At 50.3% G+C, this 22,490-nt stretch overlaps 2 protein-coding genes across 4 annotated transcripts; both read left to right on the forward strand.

Moving 5' to 3' along the window:
* Positions 1 to 11: 11 nt before the first annotated feature.
* On the forward strand, positions 12 to 5,478 carry plppr3b (phospholipid phosphatase related 3b). The gene is made up of 8 exons (XM_028011867.1): positions 12 to 213; positions 978 to 1,086; positions 1,438 to 1,623; positions 1,707 to 1,833; positions 1,917 to 2,112; positions 2,200 to 2,257; positions 2,349 to 2,522; positions 2,673 to 5,478. Exons 2-8 carry the CDS (start codon positions 982 to 984, stop codon positions 3,993 to 3,995), a joined length of 2,169 nt encoding a protein of 722 aa, XP_027867668.1. The 5' UTR covers positions 12 to 213; positions 978 to 981; the 3' UTR covers positions 3,996 to 5,478.
* Positions 5,479 to 6,166: 688 nt separating this feature from the next.
* Positions 6,167 to 22,403, forward strand: tmem259 (transmembrane protein 259). Of its 3 annotated transcripts, none has more exons than XM_028011878.1 (12): positions 6,167 to 6,428; positions 13,734 to 14,067; positions 15,186 to 15,491; positions 15,594 to 15,753; positions 15,900 to 16,010; positions 16,079 to 16,201; positions 16,292 to 16,392; positions 18,907 to 18,964; positions 19,039 to 19,122; positions 19,215 to 19,347; positions 20,991 to 21,090; positions 21,181 to 22,403. In XM_028011878.1, exons 2-12 carry the CDS (start codon positions 13,858 to 13,860, stop codon positions 21,763 to 21,765), a joined length of 1,971 nt encoding a protein of 656 aa, XP_027867679.1. In that variant the 5' UTR covers positions 6,167 to 6,428; positions 13,734 to 13,857; the 3' UTR covers positions 21,766 to 22,403. The 3 variants fall into 3 exon arrangements, with proteins under 3 accessions (XP_027867679.1, XP_027867681.1, XP_027867680.1); XM_028011880.1 differs by having other exon boundaries at positions 6,168 to 6,428; positions 15,594 to 15,699; XM_028011879.1 differs by lacking the exon at positions 6,167 to 6,428 and adding an exon at positions 8,001 to 8,017.
* The last annotated feature ends 87 nt before the right edge of the window (positions 22,404 to 22,490 follow it).

Raw genomic sequence — 22,490 nt, forward strand, 5'->3', positions numbered from 1 at the left:
GCGCAGCTCGCCCCCGCCGCGCCGCCGCATCGCCCGCAGACAGAAAGACGTTCACGGATCTGCGGAGGAACGTTGTCCGAACCAGCACCGGATGGGTTTGGGTCGGAACCGGAGCCAGCAGCAGCCGAACTAACTGGACCGCAGCCAGCCAGCAGCTCTGCGGGAACGGTCGGTATCGGGAGAGGGACAACCAGAACCGGTCCGGGATCTGAGGTGAGACCGAACCGTTCTGCTGCGTGCACGTGTGTTTATCCGTGCATGTGCACGCGCTGCAAGTCGGAATCAGAACGTTCCCGGTCCAGATGTTCCGGTCTCCAGGAACACCTGTCTCACCTGCCTGTCTGCCTGTCCGTTTGGGTTCTGGGTTCTGATTGGTCGGAGTGTCGTAGCGCGGGGGAGGATGAGGATGAGGAAGAGGAAGAGGAAGCTCCCCCGGTCCACTAATTCAGAGTGTCTAGCACAGCGATTACTGACTGGATCTGTCCTGCAGAATCTCTGACCCGGTCCACAACACGCCGCTGATCCAGAACCAGCCCGGTTCCGGCCAATCTCACCGGATCAATCAGTTGAAGGTGGGACCGACGGGGTCCAGTTGGGCCGGGTCTAAACACACAAATAATTTAAAAAGAACTGGACCCAAACAACACTGAACCCAGAACCAGAACCCTTCCTGTGTTTGGTGCTGATTTGTCCGGATGCAATCGGGCCCAGCAGGTCCATGTTGGACTGCAGGCGGTGACCCGGTTCTGGAGGAAGTTCTGCAGACAGAGGGGTAGATGAGCTACAGGTTCTGTTCATGTGATCCGGTTCCTGGCTGAGTTCTGGTTCTGGACTCCAGGTGTGTGTGAAGCACAGCAGGAGAGAGAGCAGCTGGTAGCATCATGACCACAGAAATCGCTCAGCACGACCCCAAAGAAAGTTTTAGAGCCGAAACATCTCACTCTGTGTGTGTGTGTGTGTGTGTGTGTGTGTTCCAGGTTCATGAGGATGATGATGATGATGATGAGCTCCTCGTCCACAGAGAAGATGAAGAAGAAGGCTCCCAAGGACAGTCTGACTCTCCTGCCATGTTTCTACTTTGTTGAGGTCAGAGGTCACCCAGGGATAAAGACAGAGCTAAATTATTGAAAACTGTGAATATCAGTTAGAGAAACTTAAATATCTATACTAACATGACCTGTGCAGACAGAACCAATCGATCAGAGACACAACGGATCGATCTAAGGATCACAGATTGTGTTTAACCATCTGATGTTCAATAAACATTTATTTCATAATTATCTTCATGAGATTTTCCTGATTTGCTCTTTTTAGCTCAGTCTTTCACGGGTGACGGCAGTTCTGGTCCAGAAGTTGCAGAGAGGTTCTGCATCCGGGCCAGGAAGCAGAACCTCTCTGGACCGGAAGAAAACCTGACAGGGTGTGTTGTGGTTGCAGCTGCCCATCGTGGCTTCTTCTATGGTGTCGCTGTACTTCCTGGAGCTGACGGACGCGGTGCAGCCGGCCCAGGCGGGGTTCCGTTGCGGCGACCGGGCCCTCAGCATGCCGTACGTAGACGGAGGAGACGAGCTGATCCCGCTGCTGATGCTGCTGAGTCTCGCCTTCGCCGGCCCGGCCGCCTCAGTAAGAGGCCACACCCACCCAGTGACCTCACAGACCAAGAACCTGATCCCGGTCAGCTAAGGTGCGTTTGTTTTGTGTGTCAGATCATGTTGGTGGAGGCGGCAGTTTACTGCCTGCAGCCTCGCCTGAAGGTCCACCGAGCCGAAGGAAGCATCAACGCCGGCGGCTGCAGCTTCAACTCCTTCCTGAGGAGAACCGTCCGCTTCGTAGGTAAGACACTCACCTAACTGCCTCACCTCTCTACATGTCTACCTGTCCACCTGTCTGTCTCTCTACCTGTCTACTTGTCCCAGGTGTGCATGTGTTCGGGCTCTGTGCGACAGCGCTGCTCACTGACATCATCCAGCTGGCGACGGGTTACCACGCCCCATTCTTCCTCACCGTCTGTAAGCCCAACTACACGCTGGCCGGCGGGTCATGTGACCAGAACGCTTACATCACCAGAGACATCTGCTCCGGTCATGACCTGCATGCCATCATGGCGGCCAGGTCTAACCCCTAACCCTAACCCGGCGTGTCCTCTTGTCCGTGTCGCGTTCTCCAGGTAGAGGCTGATTGTTGATGTCTCTCTGGCAGGAGGACGTTTCCTTCCCAGCATGCAACTCTGTCGGCCTTCGCCGCCGTTTACGTCTCGGTGAGCGACAAAAAATCTAAACTTGTCCTCCCAGTTCCATCTCCAAAGGTTGACTGGTCCTGTCCCTGCTGTCTCCCCCTTTACCTCCCAGATGTACTTTAACTCCACCATCTCCGACTCCACCAAGCTGCTGAAGCCGGTCCTGGTCTTTGCATTCGCCATGGCAGCGGCGCTGACGGGCCTCACTCAGATCACGCAGCATCGCAGCCATCCCATCGACGTCTACGTGGGCTTCCTGATCGGCGCCTTCATCGCCGCATACCTGGTAAGACCCCACATATGTGAGATAAGCATGGCGACTTCACCAGGAAGCTCGGTGCAGAGGCGGCAGGTCTTCAGGTGTCTCAAAGTTAAACACCTGTCTGCCTGGGACTGCTTCCTGTTCTGACGCGCTGCTCCTGATCTCGTTCTCCAGGCGCTTCACGCCGTCGCCAACTTCAGGTCTTCTGATGAGCGCGCTCAGGCTCCGTCCCCTCCCCTGCCGGTGGAGGACCCGCTGCGGGCGCTGACAGAGCGCGGACACGATTCGGTGTACAACAAGGGGCCCGCCTCGGCCTCGGAGAGCAACGACGAGATCGCGCCGGCGCCCCTAGAGCACATGGAGGGCCTGGGGCCACTGCAGAGGGAGCAGAGCTCTGTAGAGGGCCTGAAGAGGGCCAGTGTGGACGTGGAGCTGCTGGCCCCTCGGAGCCCCATGGGGAAGGAGACCATGCTGACCTTCAGCAACACCCTGCCCAGAACAAGTGTGAACATCAACAGCCCTCTGGGTGCCGGCGAGGCGCCAGGGGCCCCGGCAGCAGCGGTGCAGCGACGGCTGAAGGCGGTGCAGATCCCGGTGGACCCCATGAGATCCCAGCAGCTGGTCTCGGAGTGGAAGCAGAAGTCCATGGAGATGCGCGGCCCGGGGTCTTGTGAGGACGGGGACCGCGAGCCCAGTGAGGACGGCTCTGAGGCGAGCGCTATGGGGACGGATGATGCCGGTTCTCAGGCGCCCATCTACCAACCTTCGGTGCACTGCATGAGGGTGGGCTCAAGTCGCAACCCCACCCCTCCTCCAGGTGGTGCCAAAGCTGTGGCGACACCCAGACCGCCTCAGATCCCTGAAGCCGGACCCCCAGCAGTGTCCCCAAAGAGCGCCTTGACCAGGGCCAAGTGGCTCGCCATCCGGGAGAAGACCAGCGGGGAGGCCTCTGGCCGCGGCACTGCCAGCCAGCCGCGCCTCATGCAGGTCATTGCCTTGTCCAAGCAGCAGGGTCTGCTTCCCTCCTCCTCCTCCGAGAGCACCTCCACTGGCTCCGCCGCCTCCTCCAACACGGACTCCCCGCTCTGTCGCCAGCGAGACGGACCGGGCATCGTCACCGTGGACGCCCACGCCCCCTACCATCCTGTTGTGCAAACTCCACCCCTTCCACAAGCCCCGCCCCTGGCCGGGAACGGAAACCCTTGGGAGTGGGCCGCGGTGTCCAATGGAGACGACCCACGAGAATCCTACGGCCTCAACAGGCTGACCAGGTCGGACCCGATGGCCCGCGCGAGCAGCTTCTGCCCAAGCCGCTCCGCCTCGCCTGCCGCCGACCCCGCCCAGCAGGCGGAGATGGGGGCGGACGCTCAGCGTAGGGAAATGGCCATGAGGCGCAAAACGGCGCTAGTTCTGCTCGATCGAGAAATCCGCAACCAGACTGAACAGGAAAACTACTACAAGAGTTTACAGGGACGGAGGTTCAAGGACCAACCGTAACCCCGAGACACCTGGATCAGACCTGGAGGGGACAGAGACACCTGGACAGGACGGAGACATCTGGACGGGACGGAGACACCTGGAGGGAGACACCTGGACGGAGACACCTGGAGGGGACGGAGACACGTGGACGGAGACATCTGGACGGGACGGAGACACCTGGACGGAGACATCTGGAGGGACAGAGACACCTGGACGGGACGGAGACACTTTGACAGAGACATCTGGAGGGACGGAGACACCTTGGTTTTGGCCATTTTAGCAGCAACAAAGCTAACAGCTTTATAACCTGACAGAAATGCAGCAAAGTTTTTAGCTAATAAAAACATATTTGTCCAATAATGAGACCATAAAGGAATCATGAGGACATGAGCTACTGGCAACCAGCTGCTCTTGGGTGGCTGCTTGGTTCCGAGTGAAACGTTCCCTGCGATGCCTCCTGGCATGAAACTGACCACCCATTTGAATGTTAGCATGGGTTGCTACGTTAGCAGCTTTACTGAGGAATGTTTGTTTTGCCAGCAAGGGAAGAAATTATTTATGTTATCAGCAAAATGTTTCAATGTTATTGAATCAGAAACGTCTTTGCAATATTGGAAAGGGATTTTGGGTTACTGGAACCAACGCAACTGAACTTCACGGTCAGCGTGGTCGACTTAGCCTCCCTGCTACCAGCAAAAGCTTTGTTTCAGTGTGCTAACAGGAAGTGATGTCAGCGAGGTTTTATCTGTTAGCTTTATTGCATTTAAAGTGGCAAATTGGTGGCGTTATTGGCCTGGTCGCCTTGGTGATGGTACGACATCTGGACACGGTATTGGACTTTTCACCCACAGGAACGCCCATCAACAGTGTCTGAGGTCAAAGGTCACATCCAGAAATTTAAACGATTTCCTCTGGAAGCGCAGAAAACCAGAACCAGAACTCTGGATCCAAAAGATGAGTAGCTTAAAGCTGCAGTTTGTAACTTTAATAAAATGGGGTTTTTTTCTGTTTTTGTTCAAACTGTCATCAGATCATCTCTGCTGCTCCCAGTGCCAACTACAGAATACACAACTCAGTTAGAAACTACCAATCAGAGCCAGGAGGTGGGTGTTAGCGCTGTCAATCACACTTGTGTATGCACTGCAGCGGAGCAGATAGCATAGTCACCATGATAACATTAATTTAAGTTAGGTTTATTTGACATTAGGCTGTTTGCACAAGGGAGGGTGTGAGCAGCGTGTTCGTGAGCTTGATTGGCAGCGCTAACACCCTCCCTCTGACTCTCATTTGTTGTTTGAGCGGAAGCGGTGCATTTCTGCAGATGGCAGTGGGACCACAGAGAGGAGCTCATCGGTGTTACTGTGTGGAAAAGTTTTTCTGCAGCTTTAAAGCTCCTGCTGTGATCAGTCACCTGCCTGGATGTGTCTGTTGCCATGGCGACAGACGCCGAGGAGAAATTTCCCTTCAACTCCACACATAAACTCAAGCACATTCATAAAAATAATGATGTCACCATGGTAACAGCTTTGTTGCCAGGGCGACGGCTCGGTTGCTACGGTAACGTCTGGTTGTAATGCGCTCGGTGCCGGATGTCGATTGGCTGACGGCTTGAGTCACGTGACTTTCGTTTTCTAGTGATTTATTGTGAAGCTGCTTTTCTCAGCGGGGCTCAGACCGTCCACCTGTCCGTCTGCACCTACCTGAGGACAGGTGGACAGGGTGTCCCTGCTGCTGCATGTGATCTCATCCTGTTTCCATCTGTAGAGCCGTGTATGAGGATGATGCTGCTGCATGCTTTCTTCTCTCCATGATGAAGAGTCACAATAAAAACGTTCTTCCAACCTGACGGCGTCTCATTCACCGTAACACGCAGCGTTACAGCAGCTGGTCTAGATCAGAAGATCTAGAGCAGGTGATCTAGGGCAGTAGATCTAGAACAGCTGATCTACAACAACAGACCTCCTTTGAACAGTAACCCATGGTAACCTGCTCAGAGCTCATTCTGTAAGCCGCCTGTCAGACAGCGCTCAAGGTTAATCAAGCCGCTCTCTGTCATTTGTAGGTCACTACTCCCAATAACTGCGTTAAAAACTTCCGATCAGTCCGAATTCAGGAATAACGTTCCCCGCCGCCTGTCAGGCAGCGCTCAGGGCACACTGCGCTCTTTCCGCTGCTAGGACCCGTACTTCCGGCTGTGGTTCGGCAATAGCAGCGGCCGTTAGCTGTAGCTGCTGCTCGGAGCGGATCTCATCTCCCGGATTCTCTGAGCGGCTCCCCGGTCCCCACTGCCCTCTGGATCCGCCTAAAGCCGCTCCTCTGTCGGTTCCGAGCCGCCAGCCGAGCGCTAACGCGGGGCTTTGTCGGGCTTCAGGTCCGGTCCTTCCAGTTAGCATCGAGCCATCAGCTAGCTTCCTGCCGATGAAAACATCGCGAGGAAAACTTCGCTGACAGGTGAGTTTGACGCACCTACAAGTTCCCTTTCTGACCTGTCAGAGGGCTTACAACCCCTAACAGGAGTGACCCCTGCCCCCTGCCCCTCCCACACCTACTGCTCCTCCCACACCTGATCAGAAGATCCTGTGGAACACATGAATTCCTTACCTGATGGAACAACATCCCGACTCTAAACACCTGTAGAGACCCTCTAACACACATGTGTCAAACTCAAGGCCCGCGGGCCACATGTGGCCCGCTACGTCATTTTATGTGGCCCTCTCCCCCCACCCGTTTTACTGCCCCATTGATTGACTTAAAATACGAATTGACTACAAACTACATCTCCCATAATGCCTTCCGATTCTTACCACCCAACATTACGGCTTCTCGCCTCTAGAGTGCAACAGAGTCACCTCAAGCTGATTATTAATTTTCCCAGCAAATAAAACTGAAACATCGACAAGCTAAAGAGCGAAGTTCCGTGATGTTTCAATCGAGGACTTTTACCGTCTACTGCCCCTGATTTGATGCTGCAGCTTCGACTCCATGCAGCTCGTGTGTTTTGTCCACGTTTGGAAGCACCTATCTGTGCGAACAGATGTTTTCAATAATTAATGTAAACGAGACCAAGACCAGATCGCGAACCTACACGCCATTTTGCGGGTTGCCACAGAATAGAACTAAAACCAGACATGGACGAACTGACCAGGGGAAAACGGTGCCAGACATCCGGCCAGAAAACATTGGTAAGCACAAACAAACTAAATTTAAACAGAATGAATGTAAAACCAAAACTCAGTATACTGGAATATGAATATAGTTTATTGATTTTGCTTGTGTTTTGTTTATTTACAGAACACAACACAATGAGGATGTGTGAGTTGGTGACAGGGTGAAGAGGATCAGCTTTGTGTTCAATTACAGGCAGCATCACCTCATTGTTTGGTTCTTATGTGAAATACATGTTCGTTGTGTAATAAATAACGAACACGTTTTGTGAATGAAGTTGAGAGTTAATATCAAAACTTGTTTTTATTCTTTGTCTGCTTATCTTTAAAGCAGACAAAGATTAATTTTCCCAGCGAATAAAACTGAAACATCGACAAGCTAACGAGCTAAAGAGCGAAGTTTAGCTGAGCAGCTTAAAAATACTGAGCATATTTTTAAACTGAGCAGTAATTTTACATCCATGCAAACTCAAATGTAATATTTAAAACTTGAACACATAAAATCAGTTATTTAACAATATGAGGTGTTGTTTAATTTATTTTTAACATTGTATTTTCATACATTTATGCTAGGGTTGCCCAAGTCTAGTTTTCCAGACCTATCACTCTGCAACTTTAGACTCGTTCTTTCTCTAACACACCTGGATCATTGACTCATTCATAGGCCTCTACAGAACTGAGTTGTTGCTAATGAGGGAAGTCAACTTTTTGTCTGGGGATGTTTTAGCAGGGATGCATCTAAAAGTTGCAGTCTGGAGGACTGAACTTGGGCATTCCTGATTTATACCGTCAATGTGGCCCATTGAGGGTGGCCAATATGCTGAAGTGGCCCTTGGTGAAATTGAGTTTGACACCCCTGCTCTAACACCTGGCCAGGTAAGCAGAACCACGGCGAACCCACCAGAACCAGTAGCGGTTCTGATCCAGGTGCGTTTATCGACTGATTCTGGTCCGGGTTCTGGGTGTAGGGTTAGGCTGACAAACCCGTCAGACGTTAACCGATCTGAACCTGTCCAGAACTAAAACATTGGTAGCATCTAAAGATCTACAAACCATCAGCTTCCAGGCCACGCCCACATTCTGCCAAAGCACCTCACCAGCGCAAAGGGTGCTTTGCGCCTGCCAACTTCACAACCGCATGCGCAAATGCGGCTCTCTTGTTTCCGCTTTGAGTTACCATTACAGCTAGAAAAGACAAAGTCTTATTTCAGACGCAAATAAAACAATACTATGAACATTGCTGTCTTCCTAATATAATGGGCTTTTAAGTTTTCATGGATTTCCAAACGGTCCTGAATTAAGAAGACGGTGCTTGTAAATATTCGTCGCTACCAGTTAAAGCTAACGCAGCACAGCAAAGTTTAGACTTAGACTGACTTTATTGTCATTTTGCATGCACAGGGTGAATACAGAACCAGATTTTGTTGCATACGGCTCAGGACAATGTTTTGAGCTTCCAATGTTGTGAGGTTACTCCAGAATAAAATAAAATACAGTATAAAATATGAATATAAATATAAATATAAAATATAAAGTGCAGGACTGACAGTAAAATAGAAGTTATTTAGCTCTGTACATGTGCAAGGTATAAAGTGGAGACCAGATTTTAAGTGCAGTCCAGTTAAGAGTTCAGCAGTCTGATGGCAAGTGGGAAAAAGCTGTTTCAGAACCTGGTGGACCTGCACCGGATGCTGCAGAACCTGTTTCCAGAGGGCAGCAGGGAGAACAGTCCATGGTGGGGGTGTGAGGGGTCACTGACGATGTTTCGGCCTCGGGACACGCAGCGCTGGGATGAAATGTCCTGAATGGAGGGAAGGGGGGCCCCGATGATCCTCTCTGCTGTCTGCACCACTCTCCTCACGTTCTTCCAGTCGGAGGCGCTGCAGCCTCCACACCACACAGAGAGGCAGCTGGTCAGAATGCTCTCTATGGTGCTTCTGTAGAACGTCTTGAGGATGGGCGGGGGCAGGTGTGCTCTTCTCATCCTCCGCAGGAAATACAAACGTTTCTGTGCCCTCTTGACCAGAGACGTGGTGTTCACAGTCCAGGTGAGGTCGTTAGTGATGTCCACCCCCAGGAATTTGGTGCTGCTGACCACCTCCACAGCCGAGCTGTTGATGAGCAGTGGAGCGTGGCTGGGCCGGTTCTTCCTGAAGTCGACGATCATCTCCTTCGTCTTGTCAACGTTCAGGATCAGGCTGTTGTCTCTGCACCAGTCCACCAGCTGCTCCACCTCCTCTCTGTAGTCCAGGTCGTTGTCGTCTCTGATGAGGCCCACCACCGTTGTGTCGTCCGCGAACTTCACGATGTGGTTGGTGGCGAACCTGGGGATGCAGTCGTGTGTCATCGGAGTGAACAGCAGAGGGCTCAGGACGCAGCCCTGAGGGGAGCCTGTGCTGAGGGTGATGACATCGGAGGTGTGTTGTCCGATCCGGACTGACTGAGGTCTGTCGGTGAGGAAGTCTAGCAGCCAGTTGCGCAGGGGGGTGCTGAAGCCCAGGTGTCCCAGTTTTCCTGCCAGATGCTGTGGGATGATTGTGTTGAACGCTGAGCTGAAGTCCAGGAACAACATCCGCACATGAGGGTTCTCCTCCTCCAGGTGAGCCAGGCTCAGGTGTAGGGCGGAGGAGATAGTGTCCTCAGTGGAGCGGTTTCGGCGGTAGGCAAACTGGAACGGGTCGAATGTGGAGGGGAGTCTGGAGACGATGTGTTCTTTTACCAGCCTTTCAAAGCACTTCATCATGATGGGAGTCAGTGCCACAGGCCAGTAATCGTTGAAAGAGGTGACTTGAGGTTTCTTTGGCACCGGAATGATGGAGGCAGTTTTGAGACAGGCTGGCACTGTGGCTTGGTCCAGTGAGGTGTTAAAAATGTCTGTTAGGACACCAGCCAGCTGACCTGCACATTCCCTGAACACCCGCCCAGGTATGTTGTCGGGGCCTGGGGCCTTCCGTGGGTTGACTCTTTTCAGAGTCTTCAACACATCGGCTGTGTCCAGGCAGAGTGCCTCCTCTTCCTGGTGGGGAACAGTTTTCTTTGCCGGAGTACTGTTCAGTGCCTCGAACCTCCCAAAAAAGTTATTGAGTCCATTTAGAAAGTCAGCATCAATTTCACCCACTGGGGGGGAGGATGGATTGTAATCTGTGATCGCCTTTATGCCTTGCCACATACTCCTGGTGTTGCTGGTGTCGTGGAAGAACTCCTGTATTTTCCGACTGTGGGTTCGCTTTGCTAACCTGATAGCACGGTTCAAGTTGGCTCTCGCTGTCCTCAGTGCCTCCTTGTCGCCAGACTTGAAGGCTGAGTTCAGTGCTTTTAGCATTTCCCGTACCTCCTTAGTCATCCAGGGTTTTTGGTTGGCCCGGGTGATAATGTTCTTAGTGATGCTGACGTCCTCTGTGCACTTGTTGATGTAGGCTGACACAGTCATGGCGTACTCATCGATGTTGATCTGGTCGTTGTAAGTGGCTGCTGCCTTGAACATCTCCCAGTCAGAGCACTCAAAACAGTCCTGAAGTGCCTCCATGGCCCCCTCAGTCCACACTCTCACCTGCTTCACTGTAGGTTTTGTTCTGATCAGCAGGGGCTTGTATGCAGGAATTAGCATGACAGATAGGTGGTCTGAAGAGCCAAGGTGGGGGCGGGGGGGCTGCTCTGAATGCTTCTTTGATGTTGGTGTAGGCCAAGTCTAGAGTATTCACTCCCCTGGTTGGAAAATCCACATACTGGTTGAAGTGAGGGAGAACAGTCTTCATGTTGGCCTGGTTAAAATCCCCAGCAATGATGAAAACGCCTTCTGTGTGTGAGGATTGCAACTCACTGATGGTCCGGTAGAGAACACTCATAGCCTCTTTAGTGTTAGCACTGGGGGGCACATACACAGCAGTGATGCTAACAACAGTAAACTCCCTGGGCAGGTAGAATGGTCTGCAGTTAACAGTCAGAAGCTCGATGTCCGGGGAGCAGTAACTGGCGACAGTCATGGCATTTTTACACCAGTTGTTGTTGATGTAAATACACAGCCCCCCTCCTCGGGTTTTACCGCTGAGAGCGCTGCTCCTGTCTGCGCGGAATGTAGCGAGCCCCTCCAGGCTAACAACGTTGTCCGGTATGGACGAGTTGAGCCATGTCTCCGTCAGAATGAGAGCGCAGCAGTTCCTCAACTCTCTCTTTGAAGACAGTACTAGTTGCAGATGGTCTATTTTGTTGTCCAGAGAGCGGACGTTGGAGAGGAAGATGGACGGAAGCGGCGATCTGTGGGGGTTAGCGTTTAGCTTAGCTGTTAGTCCACTTCGACAGCCGCGCTTCCGCTGCCGGTCGCACCGCCTTCGCTTGCTCCTCCTCCGGCTAGTGCTGCTAGGCGAGTCCGCTGCGCCGTGGGCCGCTGGGTCTTGCCTCCGTAGCACTCCGAGATCACGTAAACACTCCAGAGTAGTCGTATTTATGAGTCCGAAATCACTTGATGATCGTAATTCCAGCAGATGCTGGCGATCATATACTAACTTACTTAGTGGATGCAAAGTTTGTAGCGTTTTAGGCGGCGTATTTTGCTCAAATACTGGCAAGTTGTCGAGAGCCCATGCAGCCGCAGCCATTTCGGGCGCCGCCATCGTAGAAAAAAAACGCGGGGCTTTACAGCCTTCACTTCACTCCGGATCAACTTCTTCAGCCTAAAGAAGAAGGTAAAGGAGCCTCCTGTGTTATTTCCATGGAATCACTTCTGTATTCAGGATGAAAGAGTTTATGGGAACCAGAGAGCAGACCAGAACCAGACAGCCGAGCTACTGACCCGCCTGGACACACTGCTGTAAATACCGTCCTGTACGGTGGCCGACAGGTGCAAATGCGCAGCAAAAGAGAAAACATGCAAACAAACAAAAAACACGCGCATAAATTAAATGCGGCAAGCAAAAAGCGAATGAAATGCAGCAAACAAAAAGAGAGACGCAAACAAAAAAGAAAACACCCCCGAATGAAATGCAGCAAACAAAAAGTGTTGAAAACGGAAGTGCTCCAGACCACTAGGGGGAGTCAAAGAAAATAGTATTCATTTCTATGGGACCAGATGCAAGATTCAGAGAAAGAAATTTGAAAGAAAGTAAAGGTACGTATTACTATATTTCTTTTCAGAAATATAGTTATACGTACTATATAACTATATTTAGTACGTATAAATACTATACGTACTTATATTATAAAAAGATACGCCGTCTTTTATAATATTATAGAATAACAGAATAATTTATGGGTAGCGTGATAGACTTTGTGTCAGTCATACCGTTCTGGGCTCGGTCTCGATTTTCTTTGACTCCCCCTAGTGGTCTGGAGCACTTCCGTTTTCAACACTTTTTGTTTGCTGCATTTCATTCGGGGGTGTTTTCTTTTTTGTTTGCTGCATTTTGTTCGCTTTTTGCTTGCCGCATTTAATTTGTGCGCGTGTTTTTTTTTTGTTTGCATGTTTTCTCTTTTGCTGCGCATTTGCACCTGTCGGCCACCGTAGTCCTGGTTCACAAGAAACATGCTAAACTAATAAAGCGAAATAACACGGAGACCTTAAGGAACACGGCCATATTTTTCTAAAAGCAACAACTTTAAACCTGAACAGTCAGCTGAACTAGAACTCCGACACCAGAGCTGCTCTACTGTTAAGCTATGGGCTTGTTGTTCCTCAGGCTGCAGAAGCAAAAAGCCTGAACCGTAAAATCCCCGTTACTTGGTCTCTGACACTAACGACAATAAACCAAGTAATATACTTGAACATAAGGTAAAAACATTGTCCGTTAGAATGGATGAAAAATGTTTAGATACTTAAATAGCACATTTTTACAAGAAAATGTCAGAGAATATTGCTTACTAGCATAAGCTAAAGCTAATGTTAGCCACAAAGCTTAAAGACAGTAAAACTCACCTTCATATCTGTGAATTTATAACGAGGCGAACATCTTAAAACTTTTCTCCAGCTACTTGCTGGGGCATTATTAATTGTTACCTTGCAACAATTAATAATGTAAAATGCCGGGCATGCCGTGGTGGCGTAGGGGTTAGCGTGACCCACATTTGGAGGCCTCAAGTCCTCAACGCGGCTGTTGTGGGTTCGACTCCCGGACCCAGCGAAGTTTACCTCATGTCTTCCCTCCTCTCCTTCCCCCTTTCCTGTCAGCCTACTTCGTAAAAAGGGACTCTAGAGCCCACAAAAAGACCCCTGGAGGGGTGTAAAAATAAAAAAATAATGTGAAATGCCATTTTCAATAAACCGGAAACGATCGAGCCGCTTTTCCCCGAATGCGGAAGCTGACATGCAAAGAGCCCATCACTTGTTTCATGATTATCATAGCAGCCAGAAAATTTCACCAAAGCACGCATTAATGTGTGGTGGAGAGTCGCCATGGTAAGATGAACCAGTCTGGGTCAGAGGTCATTCTTCCAGAATCAGTCTGGGTCAGTCTGTTCAGGATTTGGATTTCCGGTAAATTTTTTGCAGCAGCTGAAAATATAAAATGTGATAAAAGCATCAAAGCTAACCAGAACCCTGATTTGGTTCTGGCACTGAGGGCCAGTCAGTAAATAACTGCGCTGTGTTTGAACCTTCCAGGTGGATCCAGGTTCCGGCTTGGTCTTGCTGGAACTGAATCTGAGTCACCTTCACGAAGTGGACCAGAACCATGCTGACCTAGGAACGGGTTTGGGAGCACCAGAGTCTTGCAGCGGCCGCCGCCATGTCGGAGAACCAGGCCAACAACAACAACGTTCCTCTGAACAACAACATGGGGCCCAACCGGATCCGGAACCCCAACATCAACCAGAACCCGCTCATCAATGTGCGCGACCGCCTCTTCCACGCCCTCTTCTTCAAGATGGCCGTCACCTACGCCCGGCTCTTCCCGCCCTCCTTCAGGAGAGTCTTTGAGTTCTTCGTCCTGCTGAAGGTGAGACGTCCCAACTGGACCGGGTCGGGTGGTTCCCGCTGCCTGCAGCTGCTCACCTGGTTCTGATCTGGTTCTGGTCAGGAACGACAGCTGTCCAAAGCTGCATCCTGCAGTTACACAGTTTGACCTGTAGGTGTCAGACAGGAGCTGGTCTGAGCTGAAACTGTTCGTTTGTCTCTGTAGCTGTTATGAGCTTCGGACACATTCTAATTATTTTTTGCTTATTTTTTCTGCCGTTTCCTTTATAGACTTTAGTAAAATAATTTTCTCTGTTCCTTTAATATAATCTGGAGTTTAGATAATCTCCTGTGTTTTCTGATCAACATCTGATGGCTTTGAGCACGGCGCTGTTCTTCGCCCACCTGTAAAGAGGCTGGCCTTCGGGAGCGTGTGGATCGCCCCTCCCACCACTGGGGGGCGTCCTGCTGACGCGCGCATAGCCAGCGTGTGCAGGCCAAGCGGCAGCTTTTGTTAGCCTTTGTTTTGTGTTGTGATTTTGGCCTGGTGAGACCGGTTGTCCTGTTTTCGCTTCTTTCTTTGGCAGTAGGTTCTTTTTTGACTTTTTGCTTTAGTCTGGTATTGGCAGGGGCTTTGTGGGCCTGGTAACGGGTCGGCCCGCTGCTGAACTTTTTCTGTTTGATCGGCTCATCCGCTCCCCCCTTCTGTTCATACTTTGGGGTTTCGGTTTGGACACGGGAATTGAGGGTACCTAAATTTGTCTTTTTCTTCTGCAAAAGTTAAAAGCAGCTGAACAAAATAAGGATTCAAGATAAACGGTTAAAAAAAGAATGTCTGGACCCTAACTCTTGAATCCCTGACGTCTTCCTGACGTCCGCCAGCCGTGTCCGACGTCCTGACGGGGCTGGAGGAACGGTGAACCGTGGGTGTTTAGGTCCAGAGCGTCCTGCTGCTTCCTGCCACAGCTCAGTTTCATCACCAGATCCTGGACTTCCTCCTCCTCTTCCTGTTGAAGCTGAAAGTTGGTCTGCAGTGCATTGTGGGCGGAAGAGTCCTTACAGCCCTTCACCAATGACGAGGATCTGTTTGTTAGAACAGCTGGAGGTTTACCTGGAGGCAGCTCCTGATTGGCTAACCTCTTGTCCCTCCCTCTGCATCAGGCGCTCTTCGTCCTCTTCATCCTCGCCTACATCCACATCGCTTTCTCCCGCTCCCCCATCAACTGCCTGGAGGCGGTACGGGATCGCTGGCCGCGCGATGGCATCCTGAGGGTGGAGATCCAGAGGAACTCCAGTCGCGCCGCTGTCTTCCTGCAGCACTACGACTCCGCCGGCCTCCAGGGGGAGCTGCAGGCCGAGGAGCTGCAGGCCGAACCAGGAGGAGGCGCAGCAGTGGCCGGGATCAGCCTGGGAGAGGAGGAGGAAGAGGACGACGAGATGACGGTGTTTGAAAACAGCTCAGTGCAGGTAAGTTACTGTCTGTCTCCTCACTTGTCTGTCTCCTCACTTGTCTGTCTCCTCACCTGTCTGTCTCCTCACCTGTCTGTCTCCTCACCTGCCTGTCTGCAGTTTGAACTGGACATTGAGCCCCGTCTCCAGCCGTCTGTGATTGGAGGAGGCTCTAGAGGAGGAGCCAATGACAGCCAGGACGTGTCGTTTAGCCCCGCCTCTAAAGGTATGCAGCCGCTGCAGGACTCAGTGTCTGAGCTGGAGATGATGACCAGAGCAGGTAAACCCACCTTCACCTTCTGTCAGTCCTCCCCTTCTCTTAGACTCCTTCCCCTCAGTTGATGGAGAGATCTTCTTTCTGTGGCTGATTGTGAACTTCAGGTTGTTGTTGTTTACACCCGGCTGCTCTCGTTGTCATGGTTACAGTGTGGCCGCAGGACGAGTATATCGTGGAGTATTCCCTGGAGTATGGCTTCCTGCGGCTGTCGCAGAGCACCAGGCAGAGGCTCAACATCCCCGTCATGGTCGTCACTCTGGGTCAGCTGCCACGTCACGTGACCCCGCTGATCCTGCTGACCCCACTGACCTCTCTGCGTTCTGTGCAGATCCCACCAAGGACGAGTGCTTCGGAGACGGTTTCAGTCGCTTCCTGCTGGATGAGTTCCTGGGCTACGACGACATCCTGATGTCGAGCGTCAAGGCGCTTGCTGAGAACGAAGAGAACAAAGGTACTCAGGCTCCGCCCACTCTGACCACCCATGTGTAATCTACCTGCGGCAGGTAGAGGCGGCTGTCAGTAGCTCTGCTGTTCTCCGCAGGCTTCCTGAGGAACGTGGTGTCTGGAGAACATTACCGCTTTGTCAGCATGTGGATGGCCAGAACGTCGTACCTGGCTGCCTTCGTCATCATGGTCATATTTGTAAGTTGACTCTCTTTCGCTAAAATGCTGCTGGAAATATTTCGTCTTTGACTTTTTTTTTACCAACAAGAACCCGGAAGAGGAGAAAACAAAAACTCCATAAAAAGTAAAGCTGAATTAAAACTGCAACTGAATAAAAATTAAACAAACTACTAAAATTAAAATGACTAGAAACATTTGGCCTGTTAATCAAAAAGAAATCAAACTTTTTGTCCATTCCTACAGTGTCTTGTGAAAGTATTTGGCCTCCTTGAACTTTTCAACCTTTTGCTGCTTTTCAGGCTTCAAACATAAAAATCTAAAACTTTTATTATGTTGTGAAGAATCAACAAGTGGGACACAATCGTGATGTGGAACGAAATTTATTGGATATTTTAAACTTTTTTAACAAATAAAAACTGCAAAGTGGGACGTGCCATTTTATTGGGCCCTTTACTGTCAGCAAACTCACTGCAGAAGTTCAGTTTGGATCTCTGGATGATCCAACGTTGTCCTAAGTGACTGATGATGGTAAATAGAATCACCTCTTTATAATAAAGTATAAATGCAGCTGCTCTGTGATGGTCTCTCATCATGAAGACCAAGGAACACCAGCAGCTCCGATACTGTTGGGGAAGTTTAAAGCTGGATTTGGAAAGAAAAAGATTTCCCAAGCTTTAAACACCTCAAGCAGCAGTGAGCAGGCGATCATATTGAAACGGAAAGAGTATCAGATCAAATCCACCAAGACCCGGCCGTCCTCTAAACTTTCATCTGGAACAAGGAGAAGATCAGAGATGCAGCCAAGAGGCCCTTGATCACTCTGGATCACTCTGGATCTACAGAGATCTACAGCTGAGGTGGGAGAGTCTGTCCATAGGACAACAGTCAGTGGTAAACTGCACAAATCTGGCCTTTATGGAAGAGTGGCAAGAAGAAAGACATTTCTCAAAGAGAACCATAAAAGTCTGGTTTAAAGTTTGACACCAGCCACCTGGGAGACACAGCAACATGGAAGAAGTTGCTCTGGTCAGATATGTTTCCATAAAAGCAACAACTCATCACCCTGAACACATCATCCCCAGTGTCAAACATGGTGGTGGCAGCATCATGTTCTGGGCCTGCTGTTCTTCAGCAGGGCAGGGAAGCTGGATGGAACCGAATACAGAACCGTTCTGGAAGAAAACCTGTTGGAGTTTTTAAAGACCTGAGACTGGGACGGAGATTTACCTTCCAACAAGACAAAGATCCCAAACAGAAAGCAAAACCTACAATAGAATGGTTCACAAATAAACGTATCCAGGTGTTAGAATGGCCTAGTCAAAGTCCAGACCTGAATCCAATGGAGAATCTGTGGAAAGAGCTGAAAGCTGCTGTTCACAAGCTCTCCATCCATCCAACCTCACTGAGCTCCAGCTGGTTTAAGGAAGAATGGGCCAGAAGTTCGGTCTCTCCTTGAGCAAAACTGATGGAGTCGAAACGAAGCCACTTGCAGCTGCAACCGCAGCAAAAGGTGGCGCTATAGAGTATTAACGCAAGGGCCAATAATATGGCACGTCCCACTTTGCAGGTTTTATTTGTTAAAAAAGTTTTAAAATATCCAATAAATTTCGTTCCACCTCACGATTGTTGTTGATTCTTCACAAAATAATAAAAATTTAGATCTTTATGTTTGAAGCCTGAAAAGCAGCAAAAGGTTGAAAAGTTCAAGGGGGCCGAATACTTTCACAAGACACTGTATGTGAGTCCGGTGGAGGTCGGTTCTGTCGGGTCAAACGCCTCTGACCCGACAGGCGGCCCACAGGTTGCCAGTTCGACTCTTGAGCAGGTCTTGGGCTACGATGCATCCAGGGCGTGGTGGGGGTTAGGTGGAGTCATGGTAGTAGATATCTGCTGCTGGAGCTCCACCCTGTCAGGCCGACGTACCAGAGACACAGCAGGAAGTAGGCCGGACTGGGAGCCTCTTGGTAGCGGTGGGTTATGATGCTTCAGCTGGGATCCTTCAGCCGCATGTGAAACTTAATGTGAGACTGCAGCAGCAACACGACCCCAGATCATCCTGGACCACAGAATGCACAGGACGTCAGGCATGTTTCCACTTCCTGTTCCTGACAGGAAGTGATAAATATTTCTACTTCCTGTTTCTGATGGGAAGTGATAAATGTTCAGATTAAATCTACAGATTGAAGGAGAACCTTCACAGTTCAGACAGGACTTAATAATTTTAACTGATTTTTAAAATCTCATTTAGGAAAAGAAATAGAAAAAAAATTCAAAAACTAAAAGCTCATTTATTTATCAGCTGGTCAGAAATTATCATCCCAGATTTCACTAAATAAATATTCTGTGAGAAGAAGGAAACGATTTCTGTTTAAGATTAAAAAACTTTGGACTAAATTCACTGGCAGCTTAAGTCAACAAAAACTGTACTGGCTGCAGGCGGCTTAAAAAGTTCTTTTAGAACCCGGATCAGCAAAACTATTTGGATTCAGAACCGCTCACAAAATAAAGCCGGGTCTTGGTTCTGCCTTTCAGACGCTGTCGGTGTCGATGCTGCTCAGATACTCCCACCACCAGATCTTCGTCTTCATCGGTTCGTTTACGCTGCTCGGTCCATTCCGACCCGGTACGGCCCGGTCCGGTTCTAACCTGCTATGTGTGTTTCAGTGGATCTGCTGCAGATGCTGGAGATGAACATGACCATCGCTTTCCCAGCAGCCCCTCTGCTCACCGTCATCCTGGCCCTGGTTGGTGAGTTCTGCATTGGTTCTCCTTCTGATCCGGTCCGGATTTACAAACCGTTCTGGTTGTTTTGTATCTGTGATGTCACTTTTTGTTGGCAGGCATGGAGGCCATAATGTCCGAGTTTTTCAACGACACCACCACGGCTTTCTACATCATCCTGATCGTCTGGCTGGCCGACCAATACGATGCCATCTGCTGCCACACCAACACCAGCAAACGCCACTGGCTGCGGTGAGTCGCAAGCAGGAAACAGGAGAAACGGGAAGCAGCAGGAAACAACAGGAAACAGCATGAGAAAACAAGAAGTAGCAGGAAACAAGAAACAGCAGGAGAAAACAGGAAATGACAGGAAGCAACAGGAAACAGCAGGAGAAAACAGGAAATGACAGGAAGCAACAGGAAATAGCAGGAGAAAACAGGAAATGACAGGAAGCAACAGGAAACAGCAGGAGAAAACAGGAAATGACAGGAAGCAGCGGGAAACAGCAGGAGAAAACAGGAAGCGGCAGGAAGCAACAGGACGCAGCGGGAAACAGGAACAGCCTGCTCTGATTGGTCAACTCTCAGTCAGGACACACCACTAGCATACTTCCCTTAAACATGTGTGTGTCCTGATCCAGAGTTCTGGTTGGTTAGGTACGCCTCCAGGTGTGGCTGGTAACCATGGAAACAAGTTTCTGATTCAGTCCGGATGAATGTCAAAAATTGTCGATTTCTTCGTCCTGAAAGAGAAAGTTTTGATGGCTCCATTTGGTTCTGATGGTTCGTTTGGTTCCAGTAGGTTCCTATGGTCCTGATGGTTTTGTTGGTTCTGATGGTTCCGAAAGTTCTGTTTGGTTCCGTTTGGTTCATTGGGTTCCGATGGTTCTGTTTGGTTCCCACGGTTCTGTTTGGTTCCGATGGTTCGTTTTTTTGTTTGTTTGGTTCCCATGGTTCTGATGGTTTGTTTTTTTTCCCCATGGTTCCGATTGTTCCTGATGGTTCCGTTTGGTTTCCATGATTTTGTTTGGTTCCGATGGTTTGTTTGGTTCCAATGGTTCCGATGGTTCCCATGGTTCTGTTTGGTTCCCATGGTTCATTTGGTTCCAATGGTTCCGATGGTTTGTTTGATTCCCATGATTCCGTTTGATTTCCATGATTTCGTTTGGTTCCGATGGTTCCCAGTGGGTTCCTATGGTCCTGATGGTTTTGTTGGTTCTGTTTAGTTCTGTTTGGTTCCATTTGGTCCCATGGTTCCGATTGTTCCTGATGGTTCCGTTTGGTTTCGTTTGGTCTGTTTGGTTCTGATGGTTCATTTGGTTTTATTTGGTTCCGATTTTTCCCCATGGTTCCGATGGTTTGTTTGGTTCCGGTAGGTTCCTATGGTCCTGATGGTTTTGTTGGTACTGATGGTTCTGAAAGTTCTGTTTGGTTCTGATGGTTCGTTTTTTTGTTCGTTTGGTTCCCATGGTTCCGTTCGGTTCCGATTGTTCCTGATGGTTCCATTTGGTTTCCATGATTTTGTTTGGTTCCGATGGTTCCTGGTGGGTTCCTATGGTCCTGATGGTTTTGTTGGTTCTGTTTGGTACTGATGGACCTGTTTTTTTAGCACCTTGAGATTTCTTTGAAATGTAAGGTGCGTTACAAATAATATGTATTATTATTATTATTTTGTTCCGATGGTTTGTTTGGTTCCGTTTAGTTCTGTTTGGTTCCGTTTGGTCCCATGGTTCTGATTGTTCCTGATGGTTCCGTTTGGTTTTCCTGGGTTCCGGTAGGTTCCTATGGTCCTCATGGTTTTGTTGGTATTGATGGTTCTGAAAGTTCTGTTTGGTTCCGATGGTTCCGTTTGGTTCCGATGGTTCTGATGGTTCTGTTGGTTCTGTTGGGTCCAGGTTCTTCTACCTGTACCACTTCGCCTTCTACGCCTACCACTACCGCTTCAACGGTCAGTACAGCAGCCTGGCTCTAGTCACTTCCTGGCTCTTCATCCAGGTGAGGTCCCTCCTCTTCTTGTCAGCCGTGAGGCTCCGCCCCTTCCTGCCCAGGTTGCCTCTGATTGGCCGGTTCTCTGTCTTCCCGCAGCACTCGATGATCTACTTCTTCCACCACTACGAGCTTCCTGCAATCCTGCAGCAGATCCGGATCCAGGAGATGCTGCTCCAGAACCAGCAGGCGGGTCAGAACCAGACGGCTCTGCAGGACAACCTCAACAACAACAACGCCGCCGCCGCCGGGCCGGAACCCGCTGGGACTGGTCAGTCAGCAGACAGCACCGTTGAGTCGCCGCCAGCCGAGCCGCTCCCATCATCCAATGTGGCGGTTGGCGGAACCGGCGAGGTCAGAGCGGAGCTTAACTGGGTCGCTCAGACCGCCGCTGTCATCACAGAGGCGCTGGGCTCTTCCGTTGACTCGGGAGGAAGTCAGGGATCGGCGGAGATCAATGTTGAGTTCTGGATGGGTGGGGCAGCAGGTGAAGCTCCTGATGGCTCATTGGAGGATAAAGCTCCAGGGGGCGGAGCTGAAGCCTCACCTGGTGATAGCAGGCGCCAGGGGGCGGAGCCTTCTGAAAGCCTTGCCCTTCACACAGACTGCCCCGCTCCTCAGAGCTCAAGTACAGACAGCGAGTCACCTGGGCAACAGAGCTCCGCCCCCCTCGGCACGTCGTGAGCGTCCAGGTGAGCTGATGACATCACGGCACCACCTGAAGGCTATGGACCGTCAGCTGATCACTGGGCTGCACTTTACTCCAATTAATCAATTAATTAATTAACTGATCCATCAATTAACCAATGAATGAGCTGATCTGAGGGTAGCCCCGCCCCCAGTCGACGCTCAGCAGGGTGACCTTCTTCGAGGTGTGACCAATAGGTGAACTGAGGTTCTGACCCTTCTGGACACCCACAGCTCTGACCCGGTTCTGCTGAGGGATGATTGACTCATCAGGTTCTGGTTCTGACCCGTTCTGTTGGACTGAAACCCAGATGGAACTCTAATTCTGCTTTTATTTTGTAGAACACCGATTGGCTGTTGCTGATTAAGCTCCGCCTCTTTGAGGGCGTGTCCTATGTTTACGTATTCAGGCTGCATGAGTTCACCTGTTCAGAACCAGAACCTCATCACCTCCATGTTCTGATTGTGACATTGAAGGCGGGGCCTCGTGGTGGGCGGGGCCTGGGTGGTTTCTTCTTGATGCTCCTGCTGGTCGACTGGAGTGTTAGGAACCAGTGGAACCAGTGGAACAGGTGAGGCCTCCTGCAGACGGATCAGACTCACCTGAAGGTCAAAAATAAAGAGTTGTGGAACCAGCTGGCTTCCTGTGGTCTGTATCTTACCTGGTAACCGGGTCAGAACCGTGACCCAGTTTGAAACGGCTGAATGCTCTAGAAACAGAT

The sequence above is a fragment of the Xiphophorus couchianus genome, unplaced genomic scaffold (assembly GCF_001444195.1).
Source record: "Xiphophorus couchianus unplaced genomic scaffold, X_couchianus-1.0 Scaffold1000102, whole genome shotgun sequence".
NCBI classification, from domain to species: Eukaryota; Metazoa; Chordata; class Actinopteri; order Cyprinodontiformes; family Poeciliidae; genus Xiphophorus; species Xiphophorus couchianus.